Source organism: Papio anubis, chromosome 12, assembly GCF_008728515.1.
Source record: "Papio anubis isolate 15944 chromosome 12, Panubis1.0, whole genome shotgun sequence".
NCBI classification, from domain to species: domain Eukaryota; kingdom Metazoa; phylum Chordata; class Mammalia; order Primates; family Cercopithecidae; genus Papio; species Papio anubis.
This window is the reverse complement of record NC_044987.1, coordinates 115,590,640-115,616,718: the sequence shown is the minus strand read 5'-3', so window position 1 is coordinate 115,616,718 and position 26,079 is coordinate 115,590,640. Positions and strand designations below refer to the sequence as shown.

Here is a 26,079-nt window from a genome sequence, read left to right as displayed (position 1 = left end):
CCCTGTTTCCTATCATCTCCGTACAATTACTACCGATCTGCAGGGCGAGTTTGGTATTCCCCCTGGTGAACAATGACTAGGCTTCATCTGCCAGTAAAGCAGGTGAACAGGAGGACTTAAAGGACGTGTTTCTTTGATCTACGGAAAAGACACTGGGCTTTGGAGGGCAAACCCTAAGCTGGGCACTCACATCGCTACAACGCTCACTTTACAACGCTCACTTGCCTTCCATTGTAAACGAAAGAAGAGCAGCTTCCTAGGGTCTGAGGTCGCTTCAGGCTCACCCCCACCCCTGCCTGCGATCTGCTGAGGGAGCAGGGCCTTTCCTAGGAGGGATGGAGCAAGGCCCAGGTCGTGGCTCCGGGTGTTACAGTATATGCCCCCTTTTCCCCTTGCTCACCAGGAAAAATGGAAACCTCTTGACCAAATTATAAACTTTCTCGGGGCACTGCTCCCCTCTATGGATTCTTGGTCCAATAAAGCCTACTAGGGCCTCCTGAGCACATCTCAGTGGCTCCCCTCCTCTCCATACCTGCTCCTTCCCCAGCCTGGTGCAGGGCCACTCACCACTGGCCAAATGCCCACTCCATGCCACACTCTCAGCTACCAAAGAACGCACATGAAGGGAGAGGTTTTTGTTGAGACAAAGTCTTGTTCTGTCACCCAGGCTGGAGAGCAGTGGTGCGATCACAGCTCACTGCAGCCTCTGCCTCCTGGGCTCAAGGGATCCTCCTGCCTCAGCCTCCCGAGGAGCTGGTCTACAGACATGCACCACGTCTGGCTAACTTTTGCATTTTTGCTCAGGCTGGTCTCGAACTCCTGGGCTCAAGTGATCCACCCGCCTCGGCCTCCCAAAGAGCTGGGATTACAGATGTGAGTCACCGCACCCAGCAGAGGGGGAGGTTGTATGTGTTCTGAGAGGGAAGGCTCTGGGCCATGGCAGCAACAGACCAAAAGAACAACTCAGCCTGACACAGCAATGACCCCAAAGAGCTAAGCTCCCAGTCAGACTGAGGGGAAGAAAACTGAGGTTGAAACAAGATGTGGTCACTTTTCTTTTTTCTTTTTGAGGGAGTCTCGCTCTGTCGCCAGGCTGGAGTGTAGTGGCTCAATCTCGGCTCACTGCAACCTCTGTCTCCCGGCTTCAAGTGACTCTCCTGCCTTGGTCTCCTGAGTAGCTGGGACTACAGGTGCATGTCACCACGCCTGGGAAATTTTTGTATTTTTATTAGAGCCTGGTTGTCACCACTTTGGCCAGGATGATCTCAATCTCTTGATCTCATGATCCACCCGCCTCCGCCTCCCAAAGTGCTAGGATTACAGGCATGAGCCACTGTGCCCGGCCAATGAGGCCACTTTTCTAAGGTCACAACATGAGCCCTGATCAGAGACGCAGAGGGTCGGAGTGCTGAGCCCCGACATGGCATGGTCCCACCCCGCCCCGTAGCCGCGGTTGCGCTCACAGGGCTGGTGGCGTCTTTTCCGAGGCTGCCCTTGCTGTTGAGGCTGCCAATCTCCGTCTGGGAGCTGGACTGCGACATCCCCTCAAAGAAAGGCCTGTGGTGAAGAGCACAGCCAGGGTCAGTGCTGCCAGGGCTCAGAACAGCACGCTGGGAGAGCTGAGTGGAGCTGGCATTCAGGGCGAGCAGGGAAGTGCAAGGTGAAGAGGCGGGTCGGGTCGGGGGAGGGGGGACTTCCTGAGAGTCCTATAGGACTTCTGTCAGTAAGAGGCAAAACAGTGACCTTCTCCCAGAGAGCCAGAAGTTCACAAAGAATGAAGGACCAGGATTCCCTGGTAATAGAGGGGACAGCGAGGGAGGGGTCAGGAGACTGCTATGACCAGGAAGGAGAGTCTGGAGGCCAGCTACAGAGAGCGGGGCTCACTTGAGCTTGGGCTTTGGAGTGCTGAGGATGCTTTCTGTCTCCTCCATCTCAGGGCCACTGTCACTGGGGTTGTACATCTCCAGACTGTCATACAATTCATCCAAGTCCTCTTCCACTTCCCGGATCTGCTCGCGGGACACATGCTCCAGCCCAAAGCCCACCTGCAGGGGAAAAAAGAGTCTCTGAATTTAGGGTCACCCCTATTAACAGTTGTGGTTGATGAGCAGCTCCTTTCTCTTGGGCCACCCTTATAGTCCTGCTTAAGGGACACGCCAGAGCTTCACACTGGCTGGAGTAACCTTCACGTCATTTCCATGATCCAGCCTGAGGGAGGGGACATGGTGAGGCCACCTTCCCCCTGGTTTCTGCCACCACTCCACGCTGTGAAGCTGTGCAGGAGGGACAGCTGAGGAATCCCGAGGCCCATGGCCTGTGTGGGCCCGTCCTACCCTCCTTACAGCCCACAGGAAGGCGAAGCAATCACTCTCAACAATTTTCATCTTTATTCCTCTGTTAGCCCACTTAGAAGCCTGTAGAAATGGGTCCCTCCCGGTGCCCAGGGAAAAGACTGCTTCTCTCTCAGCAGCCCACTCCTGGTTATTCCACGGCTGACCACCAAGGACATTTCCACCTCACAAGCTGCTGCTCACTGATGTTCCCATGGGATAAGAGGGGAAATTAAGTGACAACCGCAGCAGCATCTGCCAGGTCTGTCCCTGTATCGCACACCAGAGGCTTGGGCATCACCAAGGGTCGGGCGTAGCTGTGCTGCCCTACGTTGTGTGCACAGCTTCTTTCTCTCCTCCACTCGCTTAAGTCCTTCTTAGCTACCCGCTTCCTTAGGGCTCTACCAGGCAGGCCACGGGGAGCAGGAATATTAATCCCAGAATCCTGACTCTCAGTGGCAATACAGAGTGTACACCAGGGATGCTGGGTGAAACCCGGGGAATTCAACTCACCATTAACCTTGGGAGTAAGGGGCCGTACCTCATCTGAAACTTTAAACCGCTTCAGGAGGGCCACAAACTTCTGTTTGATGTTAGGTTGCTGTAGGGACAAATAGCACGATAGTTCTCAGCAACGTCCACTTGGGGTCAATTCAAGTGAACAAACATCCACCAGAGCCCACTTTCATGATGAGCTATGAGAGGACACGAAGACTGGAGGACTTGGTCTCTGCCCTTGGCATTCAAAGCCTTTCAGGAAGACAGGCCGAATTTGTGTGGCTCCTGGGCCTTGGGTGCAGCTGCGGGGAGAAGGAATGTCTATCCCCAGGTCCTTCGCCCCACTGTGCCCCAACACCTCCCAAATGTGGGTCTCCAGCTCATCTCTTTTGCTTGCCCTTCAGATCCACAGTGCCCACTGCTGACTCCCACCTGCGCATGCACAGCATGGGCACCTCAGCCTTACCAGCTCCACGGTGGAACGCAGCGTCTTCTCCTTGCACTCTGATCCTCTTACTGATGTCACCAACACACCTGAACCCACATCTACGCCTGGAGTCTCTCCCTCCCGTTCTCCCCACAGGCCCATTCTGGCTACCGTGGATCCTCCCTTTTCCATCTGTGACACGACTGTTTCCATTCAGGCCTTTCTCCTCGCCTCTCTGGGATCACAGCAACAGCCTTCAGCTGACATCTCATGCCCTGCCCGCCTGTTTCTGGTTTTGTTCCCTCCACAGCCCACAGTGGTCCTTCTGCGTGCAAACCTGCTCATGCTACCCTCCCACTAGAAGTCTTCACTGGCCTCCACTACTTGAACAGAGCTCAGCGGTCAGGCCTGTAAGTGTCCAAAGCCTGGGTCTGCCTGTTTCTAACCTTATCTCTCTATTTGACCCTTCACACCCCATAGTCAAGTGGAAACTCACTGCTTCGAGTTCCTGGGAAAAACTGTATGCCGTTGTACTGGGCCTTTTTTTTTTTTTTTGAGATGGAGTTTTGCTCTGTCGTCAGGCTGGAGTGCAGTGGGGTGATCTTGGCTCACTGCAACCTCTGCCTCCCTGGTTCAATCGACTCTCTGCCTCAGCCTCCTGAGTAGCCAGGATTACAGGCACACGCCACCACACCCAGCTAATTTTTGTACTTTTAGTAGGGACGGGGTTTCACCATGGCGGCCAGGATGGTCTCGATCTCCTAACCTCGTGATGCGCCTGCCTCCGCTTCCCAAAGTGCCGGGATTACAGGCGTGAGCCACAGCACTGTAGTGGGCCTTTATATAGGATATCTTCTGCCTTGAATAAAAATTTTGCCCAAATCCGCTTGGTGAAGTTTTATTTTAAATAACCTATCTCTCAGCATCTCATGTGGAAAGCTGTCCTGGCACTTCTGGGACAGGTGGCCACAGTCCCCTGGAGTCATTGCACAGCTATGTCTTTTGGCACCTGTCCTACTGGACTGTAATTATTTGTTGAAATGTGTGGTGTCACTAGATGCTGTGTGCTTGATGGCATGGACTGGGCCTTTATCTGTCTCTGGGCATGATGCTTAGCTTGTGGTCATATGTACTTCCTGCCTGAATGACAGACTTGCTGCCTGGGGATGAAAACAATGAACTTGCGAGACCGATAAATCTTCAAAGAAAGGGGAGAAAGGGCCTTCACAACAGAGAAAAAAAGTCGAGCTCCCAGTGACAGCGCAGCATGAGACATGTTCAGAGAAGGTCAAGTACATCTGTGTTCTTGGTGAGACAGAAGAATGCGCATGCACAGAGGAGACAGGCACTACGGGAGGTCACTAAGTCTCTGGGGTAGAACTGGAAAGTGCCTGCAGCTTAAAAAGAAAAAAAGGCTGGGCGTGGTGGCTCACGCCTGTAATCCCAGCACTTTGGGAGGCCGAGGTGGGCGGATCACGAGGTCAGGAGATCGAGACCATCCTGGCTAACACGGTGAAACCCCGTCTCTACTAAAAATACAAAAAATTAGCTGGGCGTGGTGGCGGGCGCCTGTAGTCCCAGCTACTCGGAAGGCTGAGCCAGGAGAATAGCGTGAACTCAGGAGGCAGAGCTTGCAGTGAGCCGAGATGGTGCCACTGCACTCCAGCCTGGTGACAGAGCGAGACTCCGTCTCAAAAAAAAAAAAAAAAAGGAAAAAAAAGAAAAACACTTCTGGAGGAGTGAACATTAGCAGGAGCACTGAATTCCAGTCACGTGCCAGGGTCATGCCAAGGAGGAGACCCCACGTAGGATGAGGTGACTTATTAAGCTCTGGGGGCACCTGTTGGGAAGAAAATAGGGCCGCTTTCTGGTTACAGAGCAGGAAAAAGAAAGACTCAGCAGCAGGGGCTGACTACAGAGAGATCCTACAGTCACTCCCTATTTCCAGAGTGCAATGGAGGTCAAGCATTTGGGGCACTGGTGACACACCTTATGGGGACCATTTGAAGCACCAATCAAGAGGTGGATACCTAAGGACAAGGAAACAGTCCTCCCGCTCCCTAGTTGCTGACTGGATGGGAAATCCAGTTCACAGTCTTGCAGATTTACCTGAAGTCCAGTGACACCTCAGTGTGATGGGAGAGGTGACAGCATCTGGCCTCCTCTCATCCCTGAAGGGGCAGGTATCTCAGCTCTCAGGGGGTTGGTCCCTAGGCTAGCTCTGCACTGGGGAGAATCAGGATGCCTCTGGGGAAATGGAGCTGTGAATTCCCCTTCGGAAATGTTCCCAGCACTTCTGGCCCTCCCACACTTCATGCAGGTACTCCAGAATCTGTTAAAAGACCACCTAGGAATTCAGGTTTTTAGCTTCTCAGTCCAGGACTCAAATGTCATCAAAACAGTGACTCTTGCGGAACTCTTAAGGAGGAAAAGTATCAAAAGGCACCTGGTCTCCAAGGTTATGGATCCGTTAAGGCAGGAACAATACCTGATGTCATTAAAGCTTAGCAAGCCCAAGGTCATGGGAGCACCCCACAACTGGCCTATTATCTCTGCATAAGTTCAGCACATGATTAAAACAACTCCTAGAGGGAGCTGGTCTTCTCCCTGCAGAGGACAGCATGTGACATGAAGCAGCCACTGGAGTGGGTGGGAGGCGGTCTGTTCCCTGATGGACCACTATCTGTTCTGAATTCTAAAAGAAGGGTTCTCCTCCTTTTTTCTATCCAACAATAACCTGAAGGATATAACACTCTTATCAGTAATGGTGGTTCCCAACAACAGTGAGTCTAATTGGGTGGTGGTGAGGATACACAGCGTGCATCGGAATCGTTGACGGGATGACCCTGTGTTGATATATTTTAAGAAGGCTCTTCTAGACCTGAATATGCTGCTGCCAACCTACCCCCAGACTGAAAATCTTAGCCAACCACTCCCCAGACCTTTGAGGCTCACCCTTGTGATGGCAGAGGTTGAGGTTAGTTTCCTCCGGGTCTTCTTTACTTTCCGGAGATCTTCGTCTTCATAGAACAAGTCCTAAGTGGGTACGGGGACAGAATGAGGGTGGGACACCCCAGGAGTTTCTTGGATGCTCCACGTGAGGGACCATGGAAAGTTACCTGCCCATGCAATGGATCATCGCTGCCTTCCTGTTCTGATGAGAAACTCTCTTCCTCTTCCTCAGAATAATTGTCAATATCAGGAGAACGATCTGCAACAGACACCTGAGTAAGATAACCTTGCAATGGGAAGATCTGGCCCAAGAGACTTCGATGGGCTGGAATCAATGGTTCTCTTTGGGGGAAACACAGCCAGGGTGGAGGGGAGGGCAGGGCCAAAGCCACATTTTACTTCCAGGGGTCTCTAAAGGTCTCTTGCCCAGGAACATTTCGGGCACTGTCTTGTTCAGCTTTCCCAGGATGGGCTGTAGGGTCTCCAGACGCTACATGCATCTTACCAGAGAGCTTGGATTTGATTCCCTCATGGTCGATGGGCTGGCTGGACAGAGAGTAGATCTTTATTTCTGCCACAGGCACAGAGACATCCTTCACGTTGCTGTGTAGGCCAAGCACCAGTGCGCCTTCATTAGGATGCTGCATCACCTAGGAGCAAGGGGAGGTGGTGGAGGCATGTTACTACAGAGGCACCTGGAGAAACGCAGCCACGGAACGCACAAGCCCCCCAGCAGCAACGGCATTCTGCTGATACATTTTCTTCCTCACTTTCAAATCCGTGTCTACTGTCCTACTGCTTCATGGTCTTACTTTTATTATTATTATTTTATTTTATTTTTTTTGAGACAGAGCCTCTCACTGTCACCCGGGTTGGAGTGCAGTGCCGCAATCTTGGCTCACTGCAACCTCTGCCTCCCAGATTCAAGTAATTCTCCTGCCTCAGGCTCCCAAGTAGCTGGGATTACAGGCGTCTGTCACCATGCTCAGCTAATATTTTTTTGCATCTTTAGTAGAGACAGGGTTTCACCATGTTGGCCAGGCTGGTCTCAAACTCCTGACCTCGTGATCTGCCCGCCTCGGCCTCCCAAGTGCTGGGATTACAGGTATAAGCCACTGCACCCAGCCTGGTTTTTTATTATTATTAAAGACAAGGTCTCACTCTGTCACCCAGGCTGGCATGCAGTAGTGTGATCACAGCTCACTACAGTCTCGACCTCCCAGGCTCAAGTGATCCTCCCGCCTCAGCCTCAGTAGCTGAGACCACAGGCACACACCACCATGCCCAACTAATTTTTAAATTTTATGTAGAGATGGGGTCTCACTATGTTGCACAGGCTGATCTCAAACTCCTGGGCTCAAGCAATTCTCCTGCCTTGGCCTCCCAAAGTGCTGGGATTACAGGCATGAGCCACTGCCCTTGGCCTAAGGTCTTAGCTTTAAAATTATCCCCAGAAGTGCTGGTCAGGGCCATGTGCTTAAAGATAACAATCACGATGGAAAATGGTTGCTTGGGCCAGGCGCAACGGCTCATGCCTGTAATCCCAGCACTTTGGGAGGCCGAGGCGGGCGGATCACAATGTCAGGAGATCGAGACCATCCTAGCTAACACGGTGAAACCCCATCTGTACTAAAAATACAAAAAATTAGCCAGGCATGGTGGCAGGCGCCTGTAGTCCCAGCTACTCGGGAGGGTGAGGCAGGACAATCGCTTGAACCCAGGAGGCAGAGGTTGCAGTGAGTCGTGATCATGCCATTGCACTCCAGCCTGGGCGACAGAGCAACACTCCATCTAAAAAAAATTAATAATAAAATAAAATAAAATATAGAAAATGGTTGCTCGGCCAGGCACAGTAGTCTGTTCCTGCAATCCCAGCACTTTGGGAGGCTGAGGCGGGCAGACTGCTTGAGTCCAGGAGTTTCAGACCAGCCTGAGCAACATGGTGAAACCCTGTCTCTACTAAAAATAAAAAAATCAGCTTGGTGTGGTAGCACATGCCTGTAGTTGCAGCTACTCAGGAGGCTGAGGTGGGACAATCACCTGAGCTCAGGAAGTCGAGGCTGTAGTGAGCTGTGATTGCACCACTGCATTCCAGCCTGGGTGACAGTGAGACTCTTATCTCAAAAAAAAAAAAAAAGAAAAAGAAAAAAGGAAGAAAGAAAAGAAAAAGAAAGAAGAAAGGGAGAAAGAAAGGGGGAGAGAGAGAGAGAAAGAAAAGAAAGAAAGAAAGATGGAAAGAAAGAAAGAGAAAGAGAGAGAGAGGAGAGAGAGCAGGTGAGCGAGGGAGAGAGGGAGGGAAAGGAAAGAAAGGAAGAAAAAGGAAGGAAGGAAGGAAGGAAAGAAAGAAGGGAGGGAGGGAGGGAGGGAACAAAAGAAATAGTTGCTAATCTCTAGGACTAATTTTAGTGTAAGTCCTTTACAGAGAAACTTGCTCTTGAGTCTGGGTGAGGCCAGGCCTACAGGTGGTGGTCGCCTATCACTGGCAATAAGGAAAAGGAGCCCAGTCTACAGGGAATGGCAGAGCCTGGCGTAGCAGGGGCAGGGGGTGCTGGTGGGAATTCACTGCCCCTTGTCTCCACACTGACACAAACACTGACTGAGCAGGACAGAAAGACGGGCTGGGACTATCTCAAATTTTCTATCATGGACACAAAATTGTTCCTATTTAATTTATTAAAGTACAGAAATAATTTTAAAAATAGATCAGTGGCTGCTTTCTTCTTCCCGTTAGGGCTGAGAGGAACTGCCTGGCACCCAGGGAGCTTCACTAGTGAGTGCATGTATTGAGAATAATCATAGCCTGACTTCTTACCATTCCAAAAGGGAATCAGAAATATGGAGAAATAAAAGCTATAAAAAGCCATTGGGTTGGAACTGAAATTACCGATGCGTGCTCATGGTTAGACAGATCTGGACCTAGACCTGAAAGGAGCTGTGACGTGTGTGTAGACACGAGCACATGTGTGCATACAGACAGATCTCTCTTAGCTCTGTCTGCTCAGTGGGAGTAGATGACACCGAGTTGGGGACATGGGCACTCCTGGTACCCAGATCTTGGTTTCTGAACACCATTCTCCACTGAAAAGAACCAGGGCTCCTTGGAGAATCTGCTCATTCTGGGGCTGGGTCAGGTTTCGAAAGTACAAGATGAGCCTGAAATGTTTTGTACCAGAAAGTATGGTAGGATGTAAAGAATGATGAGATACAGTACAAAGGACTCGAAGCCGGCATGAAGGGGCTCCCACAGGCCAAACCTGACAAGTCTGTGCATCAAAATAAAAAAATGATAGTAGCAGATTCAGTCCCATCAAATAAAACAGGAATCCGCGGTCCATAACTGACACAAATAAATGAGAGCAAAGGAAAAGCACTATCTTACTACAGAAAGCCAATTAATGAGGCTGGGAGCAGTGGCTCACACCTGTAATCCCAGCAGTTTGGGAGGCCAAGGCAGGGGGATCACTTGAGGCGAGGAGTTCAAGACCAGCCTGGACAACATGGTGAAACCCCGTCTCTACTAAAAATACAAAAAAGTTAGCTGGGCCTGGTGGCGGGCCACTGTAATCCCAGCTACTCTGGAGGCTGAGGCAGGAGAATCGCTGGAACTCAGGAGGTGGAGTTTGCAGTGAGCAGAGATTGTGCCAGTGCACTCAAGCCTGGGTAATGAAGTGAGACTCCCTCTCAGGAAAAAAAAAAAAAAAAAAAAAAGCCAATTAATAAATATGTAAGGAATGGTGGGATTAGAAATTCACTGTCTGGTAAGCATCAAAGTATAGTGATGACCAATTAAGGCAAGAATCATGAATAGATGCTAAAACCAGTAGGTGAAAATGTGATAAAGAAAAAGATAAGTTACCTACCTTTTTCTCCCCATAATATATTTATCTCCCCATAAAATATTTTTTTCCAGTAAGTAAAAATGCTTATTAATTAACTTTGTGGTGGAAAAACCCTGCAGACTCCATGTTAACCAAGTGATAATATCAGGCCGGGCACAGAGGCTCATGCATGTAATCCCAGCACTTTGGGAGGCGGAGAAGGGAGGATTGCTTGAGCCTAGGAGTTTGAGACCAGCCAGCCTGGACAACACAGCAAGACCTTGTCTCTTAAAAAAAAAAAAAAAAAAAAAAAAAAGAAAAGAAAGGCTGGGCGCGGTGGCTTACACCTGTAATCTCAGGACTTTGGGAGGCCAAGGCAGGTGGATCACAAGGTCAGGAGATTGAGACCATCCTGGCCAACATGTGAAACCCAGTCTCTACTAAAAATACAAAAAAAAAAAAAAAAAAAAATTAGCTGGGCATGGTGGTGCACGCTTGTAGTTCCAGCTACTCAGGAGGCTAAGGTAGGAGAATCACTTGAACCCAGGAGGTGGGGGTTACAGTGAGCCGAGATCATGCCACCACACTCCAGCCTGGCGACAGAGTGAGACTCTGTCTCAAAAAAAAAAAAAAGTAAAAATAAAAAAAAAAATTAAAAGTTAATATCCCCAGGAAAGGAACCAACTGACATCAGGTGCTGCCTAAGCTGCACTGAGAACAGAACACTTCTGTGGTAACGCTGCCAGAAACACACAGATGGAATCTAATCTTGAGGCAACATCAGGCTAACCTGGACTGAGGATTATTCAAGAAAGTAACCAGCCTGTGCGCTTAAAAAATGTCAAGGTCATGAAAGGTAAGCAAAACCTAGGAGCTGCTGCAGACTGAAGGGGACAAAGGACACAGTGACATGCGGCACGTAATCCTAGATCAATCCCAGACCCATAAAGGGGATGGATCACTGAGACACTCAGCACAATTGGAACAGGGACTGTGAGTTAGATGGCAATCTTATCTCAATGTTAGTGTCCTGATCTTGATGGTGGCAGGGAGTTTAGACAGCAGAGTATTCTCATGTTAAGGAAGTTAACATGACGCAGTATTAACGTGTAATGGGGCGTCGTGCCTGCAACTTACTCTCAGAAAGTTGGCTCAGAAAATAATACCTAACAATATGTCTATGAGGAGAGAATAAGAAATGTGGTAATATGTTAAAGAACTTGGATGAATCCACATATGGGAATTCTTCGTACTATTCTTGTAACTTTTCTGAAAGTTTGAAATTTTATGTAATTTTTTGAGCTTTACCTTTTTAAAAGTTAAAACTTTTCATGAAGGAAAAGTACTTGATAAAAACAAGTATATTCTGAATTTCCAACAAATAATTAACTTGTAAAACAGAATTAAGCACTTAGCCAGCAGGCTGGGAAAATCATCTGGAAGGCTCAAATGGCTGGGCTGGTGTCTCCCGTGGGCTCTGTGACTCAAAGGCCAACAGTCTGGAGACTGTGTTCCTCTCACCTCTGCCATGTTGATGAGTCCCACGGCCAAGGTCTTATAGCCCAAGATGGTCCGATTCTTGTAACGTTTTCTCCGTTGCAGCATGATCTGCAGCTTGTTGGCATCTCGCTTAAGGAAATGAGGGTACTATGAAATATAAAACACAGAGTCAAGGATGGTTAATGGGAAGCTGGGTCCTTGAGGGGTTCTAGAGGACATACAATCTTTCTGTGCTTCAATTCTTCCTGTCTGTAAAAGGGGACAATCAGGGTTGAAAGGAGAGCCATGAAGTTACTGCTGGTGGAACTGATTCAGGTTGGTGCCTGGCTTCCACGCCACGGCCCTGGGGTCCACACCCGTTCAGAAAACTGTCTCTTTCCTTGCCACTTTATCAGGTGTTTTCTCTGTGTGTTTCAATTCGGGCATGGAATTACTGGAATTATGATGAGAGGGACACCGACTAGGAGGGATAAGGAGTAGAGGGGAAGGACGGAGAACCCGATGTGGAGGCTGAAGGTGGCACGGTCCACGGGGGGTGCGAGGATCACTAAGGAGAGGTGATGGGGTGTAGCAGATGGCTAACAATTGTTAGCCAAGGCAGAGGAAGGGAAGGAGCCATGGTGCCTACCCAGGTTTCCACACCCTTACCGTGGATGGCTAAGGGGTTGCTTTGGCTCTCCAGGCCAGCCATAAACCTCCAGGTGACTTTTATTCATTCCCACCCAAGTTGGGGAATTGGGGCTCTGGGATAAAACAGTCTCTGGGTTAGCGGACTGTCTGGGGACTAGCCAGGATATAGCATCTTAGGGGCCTAAGATAAGGAGAGTCTCACCTGAAGGGAGAAGGTTAATTGGAGCTCTGTTTCCACCAGTCCACTAGCTGGAAGGACGATCTCGTTGGAGCGAAGAATTCTTTTTGATCCCTGAAACCGAGAAGAAAAGTCTGTTTGGCCAGGTGCAGTGGCTCATGCCAGTAATCCCAGCAGTTTGGGAGGCTGAGGCAGAAGGACTGCTTGGACTCAGGAGTTTGAGACTAGCCTGGGGCAACATAGTGAGACTCCTGTTTCTACAAAAAATAAAAAATTTGTCTGGGTGGGGGTACACATGCCTGTAGTCCCAGCTACTCAGGAGGCTGAGATGCGAGGATCACCTGAGCCTGGGAGTTCGAGCCTGCAGTGAGTCATGATCCTGCCACTGCACTCCAGCCTGGGTGACAGAGCGAGACCCTGTCTCAAATAATATTAATAATAAAAAGAAAAAAAAATCTGTCAAAGCTGTGTCACCAAAAATCAGACCAAAAGAAATACTATGTTTGCAAACAACTTCTAAACTCTACAAGCATTCTTTAAAAAAAAAAAAATTAAATTTTATTTTTTTTTGAGACGAGTCTCATTCTGTCGCCCAGGTTGGACTGTAGTGGTGCGATCTCGGCTCACTGCAACCTCCGCCTCCTGGGTTCGAGCGATTCTCCTGCCTCAGCCTCCTGAGTAGCTGGGACTACAGGTGCCTGCCACAACGCCCGGCAAATTTTTTTTGTATTTTTAGTAGAGACGGGGTTTCACCATGTGCTGGCCTTGAACTCCTGACCTCAGATGATCAGCTCGCTTCAGCCTCCCAAAGTGCTAGGATTACAGGCATGGGTCACCACACCCGGTCCAAACATTCTTACCAGTCCAAATATTTCATGAATCCTTACTGTACTTATTTGAATCAAGCCTCTACCATAAGTCTGATTTTACATGTATGATGCTGTAGGGTGCATAAAGGGTTATCACAGCAAAATGATTTGTTAATGCCTGCGAGTTCCCAGCACTCCTGGGGAAGAGGCCGGTAGTGTCAGCCTCCAGGGTGTGTATGACCCTCCCTGCCCACCGTTCCTTTTTTTTTTTTCCCCCAAGAACTTCCTCTTTAACCTCCCCTGCTCCAAACCTAATATTTGGGTTAGACAGCCCTCTTACTGCCAGTTACTGAATCTCACTAAACTTCAAGATCCATAAGACAAAGATATGTCTTGTTCAATATGATTCCCAGCACACAAATAAATGGTGTTGAATAAATTTGTCTAAAAAAAATAAGCAGTTTAAAAATTAATACCAATAATAAAAAAACCCCACAACATCCAAAGTTGGTAAGGATGTGGTAGGATTTCCAAATTCATTCATTGTTGAAGCAAAGTAAATTACAGTAACCCTTTTAGAAAGTAGCCTGGCAAAAAAGAAACATTTCCATTCAAAAATTGTAATCCAAAACAATAAATTCTAAGGGCATGATTTTTATATATTATTTTCTTTTTTCTCCCTTGATCCCATGACCTTGGAGGGAATGGTTTTTTTCTTTTTCTTTTTTTTTTTAAAAATAAAAAAAGAGACGAGGTCTCACTATGTTGCCCAGGCTGGTCTTTAACTTCTGAGCTCAAATAATCTTCCCACTTCAGCCTCCCAAAGTGCTAGAATTACAGGCCACCACACTGGGCCAGGAATGAGTTTTAAAAAGAAGAAAATCTGTAAACAAGGAGCTGTTCATTGAAACACTATTTTTACTATTTTTATTTTTTACTTGTAGAGATGGGGTGTTGCTATATTGCCCAGGTTGGTCTTGAACTCTTGGGCTCAAGCAATCCTATCGCCGTGGCCTCCCAAAGTGCTGGGATTACAGACTTGAGCCCCATACCCATCTCTGTTTATAATTGATGACAAGTTTTGAGCTGCTCATCTCTCGTCTTCGGCAAAGCTGTGATTACTCTGGGAATTGTTTCTGTTGAAATGGTACTATGCTGTGGTGCTGACCCTTAGGGGAAAATTCCACACATGGAAAAATGCCTCGGTCACTCATGAGGCCAAAATGAGACCAAGGAAGTAGAGCCCTGATGGTTATGTCATTCTATAGTGATGCTGCCTATGGGTAACAGCCACAGGGGGAAGGCTGGGTATAAAATCAGCAGAAGGCTGGGTGTGGTGGCGCCTGTAATCCCAGCACTTTGGGAGCCCAGGAATTCGAGACCAGCCTGAGCAAAACTGGGAAACCTCGTCTCTAAAAAAGTACAAAAATTAGCCGGGCGTGGTGGTGTGCACTTGTAATCCCAGCTACTCAGGAAGCTGAAGTGGGAGAATCGTTTGAGCCTAGAAGGCAGAGGTTGCAATAAGCCAAGATCATGCCGGGCGCGGTAGCTCACGCCTGTAATCCCAGCACTTTGGGAGGCTGAGGCGGGCAGATCACGATGTCAGGAGATCGAGACCATCCTGGCTAACACGGTGAAACCCCGTCTCTACTAAAAATACAAAAAAAATTAGCCAGGCGTGGTGGCGGGCGCCTGTAGTCCCAGCTACTCTGGAGGCTGAGGCAGGAGAATGGCGTGAATCCGGGAGGCGGAGCTTGCAGTAAGCCAAGATCACGCCACTGCACTCCAGCCTGGGGGTCAGAGCAAGACTCCCGTCTCAAAAAAAAAAAAAAAAAAAAAAAAAATAATAATAATAATAAGCCAAGATCATATCATTGCACTCCAGCCTGGGCAACAGAGCGAGACCCTGTCTCAAAAAACAACAACAAAAATAAAATAACAGCAGAAGCACAGTCAGCCCACACACAGGCCAGGGCCTCAGGACTCCCCGAAGCTCGAGCGCTACAGTGGCAACTGAAGACTGAATGCATCAAATAAACTATAAAAAGCAAAACTGACAGCCACTCTCTCCCACAAGACTTTCCACACATTTATGAGATTCATGCCACAACTGGAAATTTGAGCACTGATTTCGTGATATTAAGGTTTTTGTTTTGTTATTTTAGAGTCTTGCTCTGTTGAGTAGGCTGGAGTACAGTGGCGTGATCTCGGCTCACTGCAGTCTCCGCCTCCCAGGTTCAAGTGACTCTCTTGCCTCAGCCTCCCAAGTAGCTGGGATTACAGGTGCATGCCATCACGCCCGGCTAATTTTTGTAGTTTTAGTAGAGACGAGGTTTTATAATGTTGGCCAGGCTGGCCTTGAACTCCTGATCTCAAGTTATCCACTTGTCTTGGCCTCCCAAAGTGCTGGGATTATAGGCGTGAGCCACCGTGTCTGGCCAAGGTGTGATAATGGTATTGTGGTTTTGTTTAAAAATACTGCCTACATTTTTTAATTACATATTGGAATATTTGTGGGTGAAATGTTATGATGTATGGATTACCTCAAAATAACACTGGTGAAGGGAAACAGATGGGGACACAGATGAAACAAGACTGGCGACGAGTTGATAACCATTACAGCTTGGAAAGGGGATCGAGGGAATTGTAAACTACTCTACTTTTGCATGTTTGAATTTTTTCCAAAATAAAAGTTGAAAAAAGTAATGAGTGCTTAGGGTTCTTTTCAGATTTCTCGGCTCAGAGCATATATTCATAGAATATGAAGGCCTTAGGGCCTGGTCCTGGCTCTTCCCTCTGCCTGGAAGGCTCTTCTTCCAGATACCTGAACGGCCCTCACCTCCCTCAAAGTCTTTAGGTAAAAGACATCTTCTCAACCAGGTCTACCGTGACCACCGTAGGGAATCTGTTAACTTCCTCCACCCCAGCCCTCTCCATCCCCTTTATCTTATTTATTGTCACTATCAGACATCACCTTCCAATAGCAGTAGCCTCATTATATGATCATATTAACTATCACCACCCAAGTATGTGCTCTAAATACCTGTAAAACTTTCTATCCCAAATTCACTATCTGAATTTCAAACTCGCTAGAAGGAATCTGCGTGTGCAGGTAGCAGGATGCAGAGTGCAGTGTATCACGGGATCACAGCCAGGTCCGGCCCTTTCAAGCATGGTGCGCTACTGTCCTTGTCTTTCCTACCCTTCCCCAAGGGTTTAGCTTTCATGGGTTCCAGTATTTGCTTCTTCCAGGTGCCTGGGGCACTACCAACCAGGGTCCAATTTCAAAATTATTTTTAATATACTTTTGTATCATTTGTTTATCTATATAACAGTATATCTTCATTTGCAGTATAGAAGCAAAACCATTTATATCTAAATATTAAAGTAACATTATAGCACATTAAAATATTTATTAATATTAATATATTTTTAAAATTAGGTTACAGGTGTTTTATTACTATTATTCTGAGACGGAGTCTCACTATGTTGCACAGGCTATAGTACAGTGGCACAATCTTGACTTACTGTAACCTCCGCCTCCCAGGCTCAAGTGATTCTCCTGCCTCAGCCTCCCAAGTGGCTGACACTACAGGAGTGCGCCACAACGCCCAGCTAATTTTCGTATTTTTAGTAGAGATGGGGTTTCACCATGTTGCCCAGGCTCATCTTGAACTGCTGACCTCAGGTGATCCACCTGCCTTGGCCTCCCAAGTGCCGGGATTTACAGGCACGAACCACTGCAACTAGCCAGGTTACTGGTGTTTTAAATGCTTTTTATTTAAACCAAAAATTCTTTTCATATAGATGTTTAACAGTATTGTTGCTGGGTGTGGTGGCTCACATCTATAATCCCAGCACTTAAGGAGGCAGAAGTGGAAGGATAGCTTGAGCCCAGGAGTACAAGGGCTGCCTGGGCAACATAGTGAGATCCCATTCTCGAAAAAAAAAAATTAAGAGTATTATAGTGATATTTGAGGAAACTGGTTGGGGTTTCTTGGATGTCTGAAGAATAACTGTTATTTTTCATTTATTCTTTATTTCAATTTTTTAATTAATAATTTTTATGGGTATATAGTAGGTATATTTATGAAGTACATAAGACATTTTGATCAGGCATACGACATGTAATAATCACATCAGGTTATATGGAGTCCATCACCTCAAGCATTTATCATTTATTTATGTTACAAATATTCCAATTATACTTTCAGTTTTAAATGTACTATAAATTAACATTGACTGTAATTGCTCTGTTGCACTATAAAATATCACAGATCTTTAAAACACTTTAAAAAAATTTTATAATTAAAAAATTTTTTTGGCTGGGCGTGGTGGCTCATGCCTGTAATCCCAGCACTTTGGGAGGCCGAGGCAGGTGGACCACCTGAGGTCAGGAGTTCAAGACCAGCCTGGGCAACATGGTGAAATCCCGTCTCTAACTAAAAATACAAAAATTAGCTGGGCATGGTTGTGCGTGCCTGTAATCCCAGCTACTTGGGAGGCTGAGGCAGAAGAATAACTTGAACCTGGGAGGTGCAGGTTGCAGTGAGCTGAGATTGTGCCATTGCATTGCAGCCTAGGTGACAAGAGCGAAACTCCGTCTCAAAAAAAAAAAAAAAGGTTTTAAAAAATAGAGATGGGGCCAGGCGTGATGGCTCACGCCTGTAATCCCAGCACTTTGGGAGGCAAAGGTGGGCGGATCAGGAGGTCAGGAGATCGAAACCATCTTGGCTAACATGGTGAAACCCTGTCTCTACTAAAAATACAAAAAATTAGCCAGGCATGGTGGTGGGCGCCTGTAGTCCTAGCTACGCAGGAGGCTGAGGCAGGAGAATGGTGTGAACCCGGGAGGCGGGGCTTGCAGTGAGCCAAGATCGTGCCACTGCACTCCAGCCTGGGAAACAGAGCGAGACTCTGTCTCAAAAAAAAAAAAAAAAAAAAAAAGAGATGGGGTTTCACTACAGTGCTCAGGCTGCTCTCAAACTACTGGACTCAAGGGATCTTCCCACCTCAGCCTTCCAAAGTGCTAGGGTTACAGGCGTGAGCCACCATGCTTGGTCAAATACCAGATCTTACTCATTCTATGTTTTTGTATCCATTAACTATCGTCACAGCCCCACTGCCTGTACAAACCTGTGGTAACCATCATTAGACTATCTCCATGACTTTAATTTTTAACTCCCAGAAGTAAGTGAGAGCATTCAAAGTATGTCTTTCTGTGCCTGGCTTATTTAACATAATATCCTCCAGTTCCATCCATGTTATTGCAAATGACAGGACCTCATTCTTTTTTATGGCTGCATAGTACTCCATTATGTGTATGTACCATTTTCTTCATCAATTTATCTGTTGATGGACACTTAGGTGCTTCCAAATCTTGGCTATTGTGAATAGTGCTACATGGGACTATTTTGGTTTTTTGAGGAACCTCCATACTATTTTCCATATTCACTGTACTAATTTACATTCCTACCAACAGTGTATGAGGGTTCCCTTTTCTCTACATCCTCACCAGCATTCACTATTGCCTGTCTTTTGGATAAAAGCCATTTGAACCAGGGTGAGATGATATCTCATTGTAGTTTTGATTAGCATTTCTCTGATTGCACACCCTTTCATATGCCTGTTCATCATTTGTAGGTCTTCTTTTGAGACATGTCTATTCAGATCATTTGCCCATTTCTTAATAGGATTATTAGATATTTTCCTGAGTTGTTTGAGCTCCTTATATATTCTGGTTATTAATCCCTTGTCAGATGGACAACGGATCCCTTGTCGGCCTCTCAAAGTGCTGGGATTACAAACATGAGCCACTGCGCCTGGCCCAGAAGCTTTTTAACTTGATGTGATCCCATATGTCCATTTTTGCTTTGGTCGCCAGTGCTGGGTATTACACAAGAAATCTCTGCCCAGATCAATTTCCTAGAGAGTTCCCCCAATGTTTTATTTTTATTATTTTAGTGGCCAAAGCAGTTGGAAAAATGTTTTCTTTTAGTAGTGTCATAGTTTCAGGTATTAGATTTAAGCATCCAGTCAATTTTTATCTGATTTTTGTATATAGTGAGAGATAAGAGTCTAGTTTCATTCCTCTGCATGTGGATATCCAGTTTTTCCAGCATCATGTATTGAGGAGATTGTCCTTTCCCCAATATACGCTCTTGGCACCTTTGTTGAAAATTAGTTCACTGTAGATGTATGGATTTATTGCCAGATTCTCTATTCTCTTCCATTGGTGTAGGTGTTTGTTTTTATGCCAGTACCAGGCTGTTTTGGTTACTATAGTTCTGTAGTATAATTTGAAGTCAGATAATGTGATTTCTCTAGGTTTCTTCTTTGTGCTCAGGATGGCTTTGGCTATTCTGGGTCTTCTGTGGTTCCATATACATTTTAGGATTGTTTTTCTATTTCTGTGAAGAATGTCATTGGTATTTTTTTTTTTTTTTTTTTTTTTTTGAGACGGAGTCTTGCTCTGTCACCCAGGCTGGAGTGCTGTGGCCGGATCTCAGCTCACTGCAAGCTCCGCCTCCCGGGTTCCCGCCATTCTCCTGCCTCAGCCTCCGGAGTAGCTGGGACTACAGGCGCCCGCCACCGCGCCCGGCTAGTTTTTTTGTATTTTTTTAGTAGAGACGGGGTTTCACCGTGTTCGCCAGGATGGTCTCGATCTCCTGACCTCGTGATCCGCCCGTCTCGGCCTCCCAAAGTGCTGGGATTACAGGCTTGAGCCACCGCGCCCGGCCGTCATTGGTATTTTGATAGGGATTGCACTGAATCTGTAGATTGCTTTGGGTGGTATGGACATTTTAACAATATTGATTCTTCCAATCCATGAATATGGAATATCTTTCCACTTTTTGTGTCCTTTTAAATTTCTTGCATCAATGTTTTACAGTTTTTAATATAGACATCTTTCACTTCTTTGGTTAAGTTTATTCCTAGGTATCCTATTTTACTTGTAGCTCTTGTAAATGGGATTACTTTCTTGATTTCTTTTTCAGATTGTTCACTGTTGACATATAGAAATACTACTGATTTCTGTATGTTGATTTCGTATCCTGCAACTTCACTGATTTTATCAGTTCTACTAGTTATTTTGTGAAGTGTAGGTTTTTCCACATATAAGAGCATATCATCTGCAAACAAGGATAATTTGACTTCTTCCTTTCCAATCTGGATGCCTTTATTTCTTTCACTTGCCTGACTGCTCTAGTTAGGACTTCTAGTTATTATACTGAATAACAGTGGTGAAAGTGGGGATCCTTGTCTTGTTCTAGATCTTAAAGGAAAGGCTTTCAGTTTTTTTCTCCGTTCAGTCTGATACAAGCTATGTGTCACATACAGTTTTTATTGTGTTGAGGTATGTTTCTTTCATATCCATTTTTTGAGGATTTTTATCATGAAGGCTTGTTGAATTTTATCAAATGCTTTTTCAGAAAAAAAAAATATACATATATATGTGTGTATATATACATTCCCCCCACCAGAGATGAGGTTTTGCCATGTTGCCCAGGCTGGTCTCAAACTCTTGGCCTCAAGCGATCTACCTACCTTGGCCTCTCAAAGTGCTGGGATTACAGGCGGGAGCCACAATGCCCAGCCATTCAGCATCAATTGAGATTATCACATGGGTTTTGTCCTTCATTCTGTTGATATGATGTATCACATTAATTGATTTGTGTATGCTGAACCATCCTTGCGCATCCCCGGGATCTCAGTTGGTCATGATGAATGATGTTTTTAATGTGTTGCTGAACTCTGTTTGCTAGTATTTTCTTGACGATTTTTGCATTAATGTTAATCAGAGATACTGCCCTGTCACTTTCTTTGGTTTTGGTATCAGGGGAATACTGGTCTCACAGATTGAGTCTGGAAGTATTCTCTATGTTTTGGAATAGTTCTTCTTAAATGTTTGGTAACATTCAGTAGTGAAGCTAACAAGGCCTGGGCTTTTGTTTGCTGGGAGACTATGTTGATGGCATCTAGCTATTTTTTTTTTTTTTTTTTTGTTACTGGTCTATTCAGGTTTTGAATTTTTTCATGGTTCAATCTTGGTAGGCTGTATCTTCCCTGGAATTTATCCATTTCTTCTAGGTTTTCCAGTTTATTGGTATACAGCTGCTCATAGCAGCCACTAATGATCCTTTGAATTTCTGCAATGTCAGTCGCCTCTTTTTTCATCTCTGATTTATTTGTGTCTTCTCTTTTTCTTAGTTGGTCTGGCTAAAGGTTTGTCTATTTTGTCTTCTCAAAAAACAACTCTTTGGCCGGGTATGATGGCTCATGCCTGTAATTCCAGCACTGAAGGCCAAGGCAAGCGGATCACCTGAGGTTGGGAGTTTGAGACCAGCCTGGCAAATAAGGTGAAACCTCGTCTCTACTAAAAATACAAAAATTAGCCATCATGGTGGTGCACGCCTGTAATCCCAACTACTTGGGAGGCTGAGGCAGGAGAATCACTTGAACCTGGGAGGCAGAGGTTGCAATGAGCTGACATTGCACCACTGTACTCCAGCATGGGTGACAGAGCAAGACTCCATCTCAAAAACAAAACAAAACAAAACACACACAAAAATCCAAAAGTTGTTTTGTTGATTTTTTTTTTCAAATTTATTTATTTCTGCTATGATGTTCATTATTTCTTTTCTTCTACTAATTTGGGGTTTGGTTTGCTCTTGCTTTTCTAGTTCTTTAAGAAGCATCATTAGGTTATTTGAAGTTTTTCTTCTTTTTTGATGTAGGCACTTAGCTATGAACTTCCCCCTTGGTACTGCTTTTGATGTATCCCATAGGTTTTGATATGTTATGTTTCCATTATCATTTGTTTCAAGAAAATTTCAGTTTCCTTCTTAATTTATTCACTGATCCACTGGTCATTTAGGAGCATATGGTTTAATTCCATGTGTGTGTATTGCTTTCGAAATTCCTTGTTACTGATTTCTAGTTTTATTCCATTATGGTCAGGGAAGATGCTTGATATTATTTCAACTTTTTTTTTTTTTTGAGACAGAATCTCGCTCTGTTGCCCAGGCTGGAGTGCAGTGGCACAATCTCCGCTCACTGCAACCTCCACCTCCAGGATTCAAGCAATTCTCCTGCCTCAGCCTCCTGAGTAGCTGTGACTACAGGCGCCTGCTACCACGCCCAGCTAATTTTTGTATTTTTAGGAGAGATGGGGTGTCACCATGTTGGCCAGGATGATCTTGATCTCTTGACCTCATGATCCACCCACCTTGGCCTCCCAAAGTGCTGGGATTACAGGCGTGAGTCACCATGCCTGGCCTCAACTTTTTTTTTTTTAATGTTTTAAGACTTGTTTTGTGACCTAACATATGGCCTATCCTTGAGAATGATCCACGTGCTAAGGAAAAAAAAAAGTGTATTCTGCAGCCATTGGAAGAAATGTTCTGTAAATATCTATTAGGTCCATTTGGTCTATAGTGCAGTTAAGTCTGATGTTTCTTAGTTTATTTTGTCTGGATAATCTGTCCAATGCTGAAAGTGGGGTGTTAAAGTCTCTAGCTATTGTTGTACTGGAGTCTAACACTCTCTTTAGCTCTAATAATATCTGATTTATATATCTGGGTGCTCCAGTGTTAGGTGCATATATATTTACAATTGTTATATCCTCTTGCTGAGTTGACCCCTTTATCGTTATATAATGACCTTGTCAATTTTTACAATTTTTGTCTTGAAATCTATTTTGTCTGATGTAAGTAGAGCTATGCCTACTCTCTCTTTTTTTTTTTTTTTTTTGTTTCCATTTGCACAGAGTATATTTTTCCAACCCTTTATTTTTAGTCTCTATGTGTCTTTACAGGTCAAGCGTGTTTCTCGTAGGCAACAGATGTTTGGGTCATGTTTTTGTTTTTGTTTTTCTGAGACAGCATCTCACTCTGTTGCCCAAGGTGGAGTGCACTGGCACAATCATAGCTCATTTTAGCCTTAACCTCCTGAGCTCCAGTGATCCTCCTACCTCAGACTCCTGAGTAGGTCTACCACTACACCCAGCTAATTTTTCAAATTCTTTGTAGACACAGGATTCCACTATGTTGCCCAAGCTGGTCTCAAACCCCTGGGCTCAAGCAATATTTTCGTCTCAGCCTCCCAAAGTGCTGGGATTATAGGCATGAGCCACTGTGCCTAGCTGGGTCCTGTTTTGTTTTGTTTTTTTGAGACAGAGTCTTGCACTGTTGCCTGGGCTGGAGTGCAGTGGTGCAATCTGGGTTCACTGCAACCTCCGCCTCCCAGATTCGAGCAATTCTCCTGCCTCAGCCTCCCGAGTAGCTGGGATTACAGGCGTGCACCACCACACCAAGCTAATTTTTTGTATTTTTAGTACAGATGGGGTTTCACCATGTTGGCCAGGCTGGTCTTGAAATGCTGACCTCGTGATTTGCCCACCTTAGCCTCCCAAAGTGCTGGGATTACAGACATGAGCCACCATGCCCAGCTGGGTCTTGTTTTCTAATGCATTCAACTACTCCATGTCTTTTGATTGCAGAATTTTGTCCATTTATATTCAATGTTATTATTGATAAGTAAGGACTTACTATTGCCATTTTGTTATTTGTTTTCTGGTTGTTTTGTGGTCTTCCTTCCTTCTTTCCTTCTTGTCTTTCTTTTTGTGAAAGTGATTCTCTCGGATGGTATGTTTTAATTTCTTGCTTTTTATTTTTTTGCTTTTTGTGTATCTGTTACAGGGTTTTTTGATTTGCGGTTACCATGAGGCTTGCAAATAACATCTTACAACCCATCATTAAAAACTGAATGGTAACTTAACTCTGATTGCAAAAACAAAAAATAAAGAAGCAAAGAGAAAACCAATAAAAACTCTACACTTCAACTTCATCCCACCTCCCTCTTTTTTTTTTTTTTCTTTTTGGAGATAGAGTCTTGCTCTTTTGCCAAGGCTGGAGTGCAGTGGTGCCATCTTGGCTCACTGCAACCTCTGCCTCATGGGTTCAAGTGATTCTCTTGCCTCAGCCTCCTGAGTAGCTGGGATTACAGGCATGTGCCACCATGCCTGGCTAATGTTGTATTTTTTGTAGAGACAGGGCTGCACTATGTTGGCCAGGCTGGTCTCGAACTCCTGACCTCAGGTGACCCAGCTACCTCAGCCTCCCAAAGAGCTGGGATTATAGGCATGAACTGCACCTGGCCCATAGTTATTATTTTTGATAGGCTCATCTTTTAGTCTTCCTACTCAAAATATGAGTAATTTACACACCACAATTATAGTGTTGTAATATTCTGTATTTCTTATTTTTCCCATTTAAATAATAAAATATAGGCTTCTGCCATCCAACATATTTTCAGGAATGGATTAGATTTTAAGGAATGTGGCTGGATACGGTGGTTCACACCTGTAATCCCAGCACTTTGGGAGGCCAAGGTGGGTGGATCATTTGAGGTCAGGAGTTTGAGACCAGCCTGACCAACATGGTGAAACCCCATGCCTACTAAAAATCCAAAAATTAGTGAGGTGCGGTGGTGCACGCCTGTAATCCCAGCAATCTGGGAGGCTGAGGCAGGTGAATCGTTTGAACCCGGGAGGCGGAGGGTGCAGTGAGCTGAGATCGTGCCATTGCACTCCAGCCTGGGCAACAAGAGTGAAACTCCATCTCATAAAATAAAACAAAATTTTTAAGGAATGCCTACATATAATTTTCTCGTTTATTTTGTTTATTGTTTCTTTCCTTTTACTATAATAATTCTCAAATTTTTGGCCTCAGGACCTTTTTACACTCTTTTTTTTGAGACGTAGTCTCGCTCTGTCGCCCAGGCTGGAGTGCAGTGGCGCGATCTCTGCTCACTGCAAGCTCCGCCTCCCGGGTTCACGCCATTCTCCTGCCTCAGCCTCCCAAGTAGCTGGGACTACAGGCGCCCACCACTATGCCCAGCTAATTTTTTGTATTTTTAGTAGAGATGGGGTTTCACCATGTTAGCCAGGATGGTCTCAATCTCCTGACCTCGTGATTTGCCCACCTCAGCCTCCTGAAGTGCTGGGATTACAGGCATGAGCCACTGTGCCTGGCCCTTTTTACACTCTTAGAAAGAATCCCAAAAAGCTTTTGTGTATGTAGATATATCTATTAATATTTTGTTTATGTAGGTTTATCTATCAATAGTCACCACATTATGAATTAAAACAAATATTTTAAAATATTTATTAATCCATTTAAAATTAACAATAAACCTATTATGTGTTTATATACAAAGTTTTAAAACGAAAAATATGTTCCCGAAACAAAAATAATTTAGTGAGAAGACATAGTTTTTTTTAAAAATCATAGCTTTACTGGGATATAATTCAAATACCATACAATTCACCCATTTAAAGTGTACAATTCAATGGCTTTCAGTATGTTTAGAGCTGTGCAACCATCGCCACAGTCAGTGCCAGAACATTCTCATCATTCAACAAGGAAACCTCATATTCTTTAATTATCACCCTCCCCAGTCTGCCCGTCTCCCACCCTAACCCCTGGCAACTACAATCTATTTTCTGACCCTAAGGATTTGCCTATTTCATATAAATGGAATCATACAATATGTGGCCTTTTGTGTCTTGCTTCTTTGACTTAGCATCACGTTTTCAAGGTTCATCCATCTGGAGCATGGATATACTTCATTCTTTTTTATTGCCAAATAGTATTCCGGAGCTGTATGACTAGACCACATTTTATTTATCCATTGATCAGCTGATGGACTTGTATTGTTTCTACTTTTTAGCTTGTGAATAATTCTGTTATGAACATTTGCATGTTAGATTTTTTGTGTTTTCTTTTTTTATTTATTTATTTATTTTTTTAATTTTTTGTGTTTTCATTTCTCTTGGGGACATACCTAGGAGTAGAATTGCTAAGTCATATATGGTTACTCTGATATGGTTACTCTGTCTTTAACCTTTTGAGAACCAGGCATGGTGGCACAAGCC

The 26,079-nt window shown here is 45.3% G+C and overlaps 1 protein-coding gene across 5 annotated transcripts in view; it reads right to left on the bottom strand.

Annotated features, from left to right (window-relative positions):
- Positions 1-26,079, bottom strand: part of PACS1 (phosphofurin acidic cluster sorting protein 1) — a 171,547-nt gene that overhangs the window by 22,032 nt on the left and 123,436 nt on the right. For all 5 annotated transcript variants that reach the window (XM_003909531.4, XM_021925517.2, XM_017948244.3 and 2 more), the window contains exons 3-10: positions 12,358-12,447; positions 11,547-11,672; positions 6,713-6,857; positions 6,375-6,466; positions 6,211-6,291; positions 2,872-2,931; positions 1,885-2,045; positions 1,464-1,557 (exon numbers count right to left, since the gene is read on the bottom strand). In XM_003909531.4, coding sequence (XP_003909580.2) covers positions 1,464-1,557; positions 1,885-2,045; positions 2,872-2,931; positions 6,211-6,291; positions 6,375-6,466; positions 6,713-6,857; positions 11,547-11,672; positions 12,358-12,447 — 849 coding nt within the window. The remainder of the gene's footprint in view (positions 1-1,463; positions 1,558-1,884; positions 2,046-2,871; positions 2,932-6,210; positions 6,292-6,374; positions 6,467-6,712; positions 6,858-11,546; positions 11,673-12,357; positions 12,448-26,079) is intronic.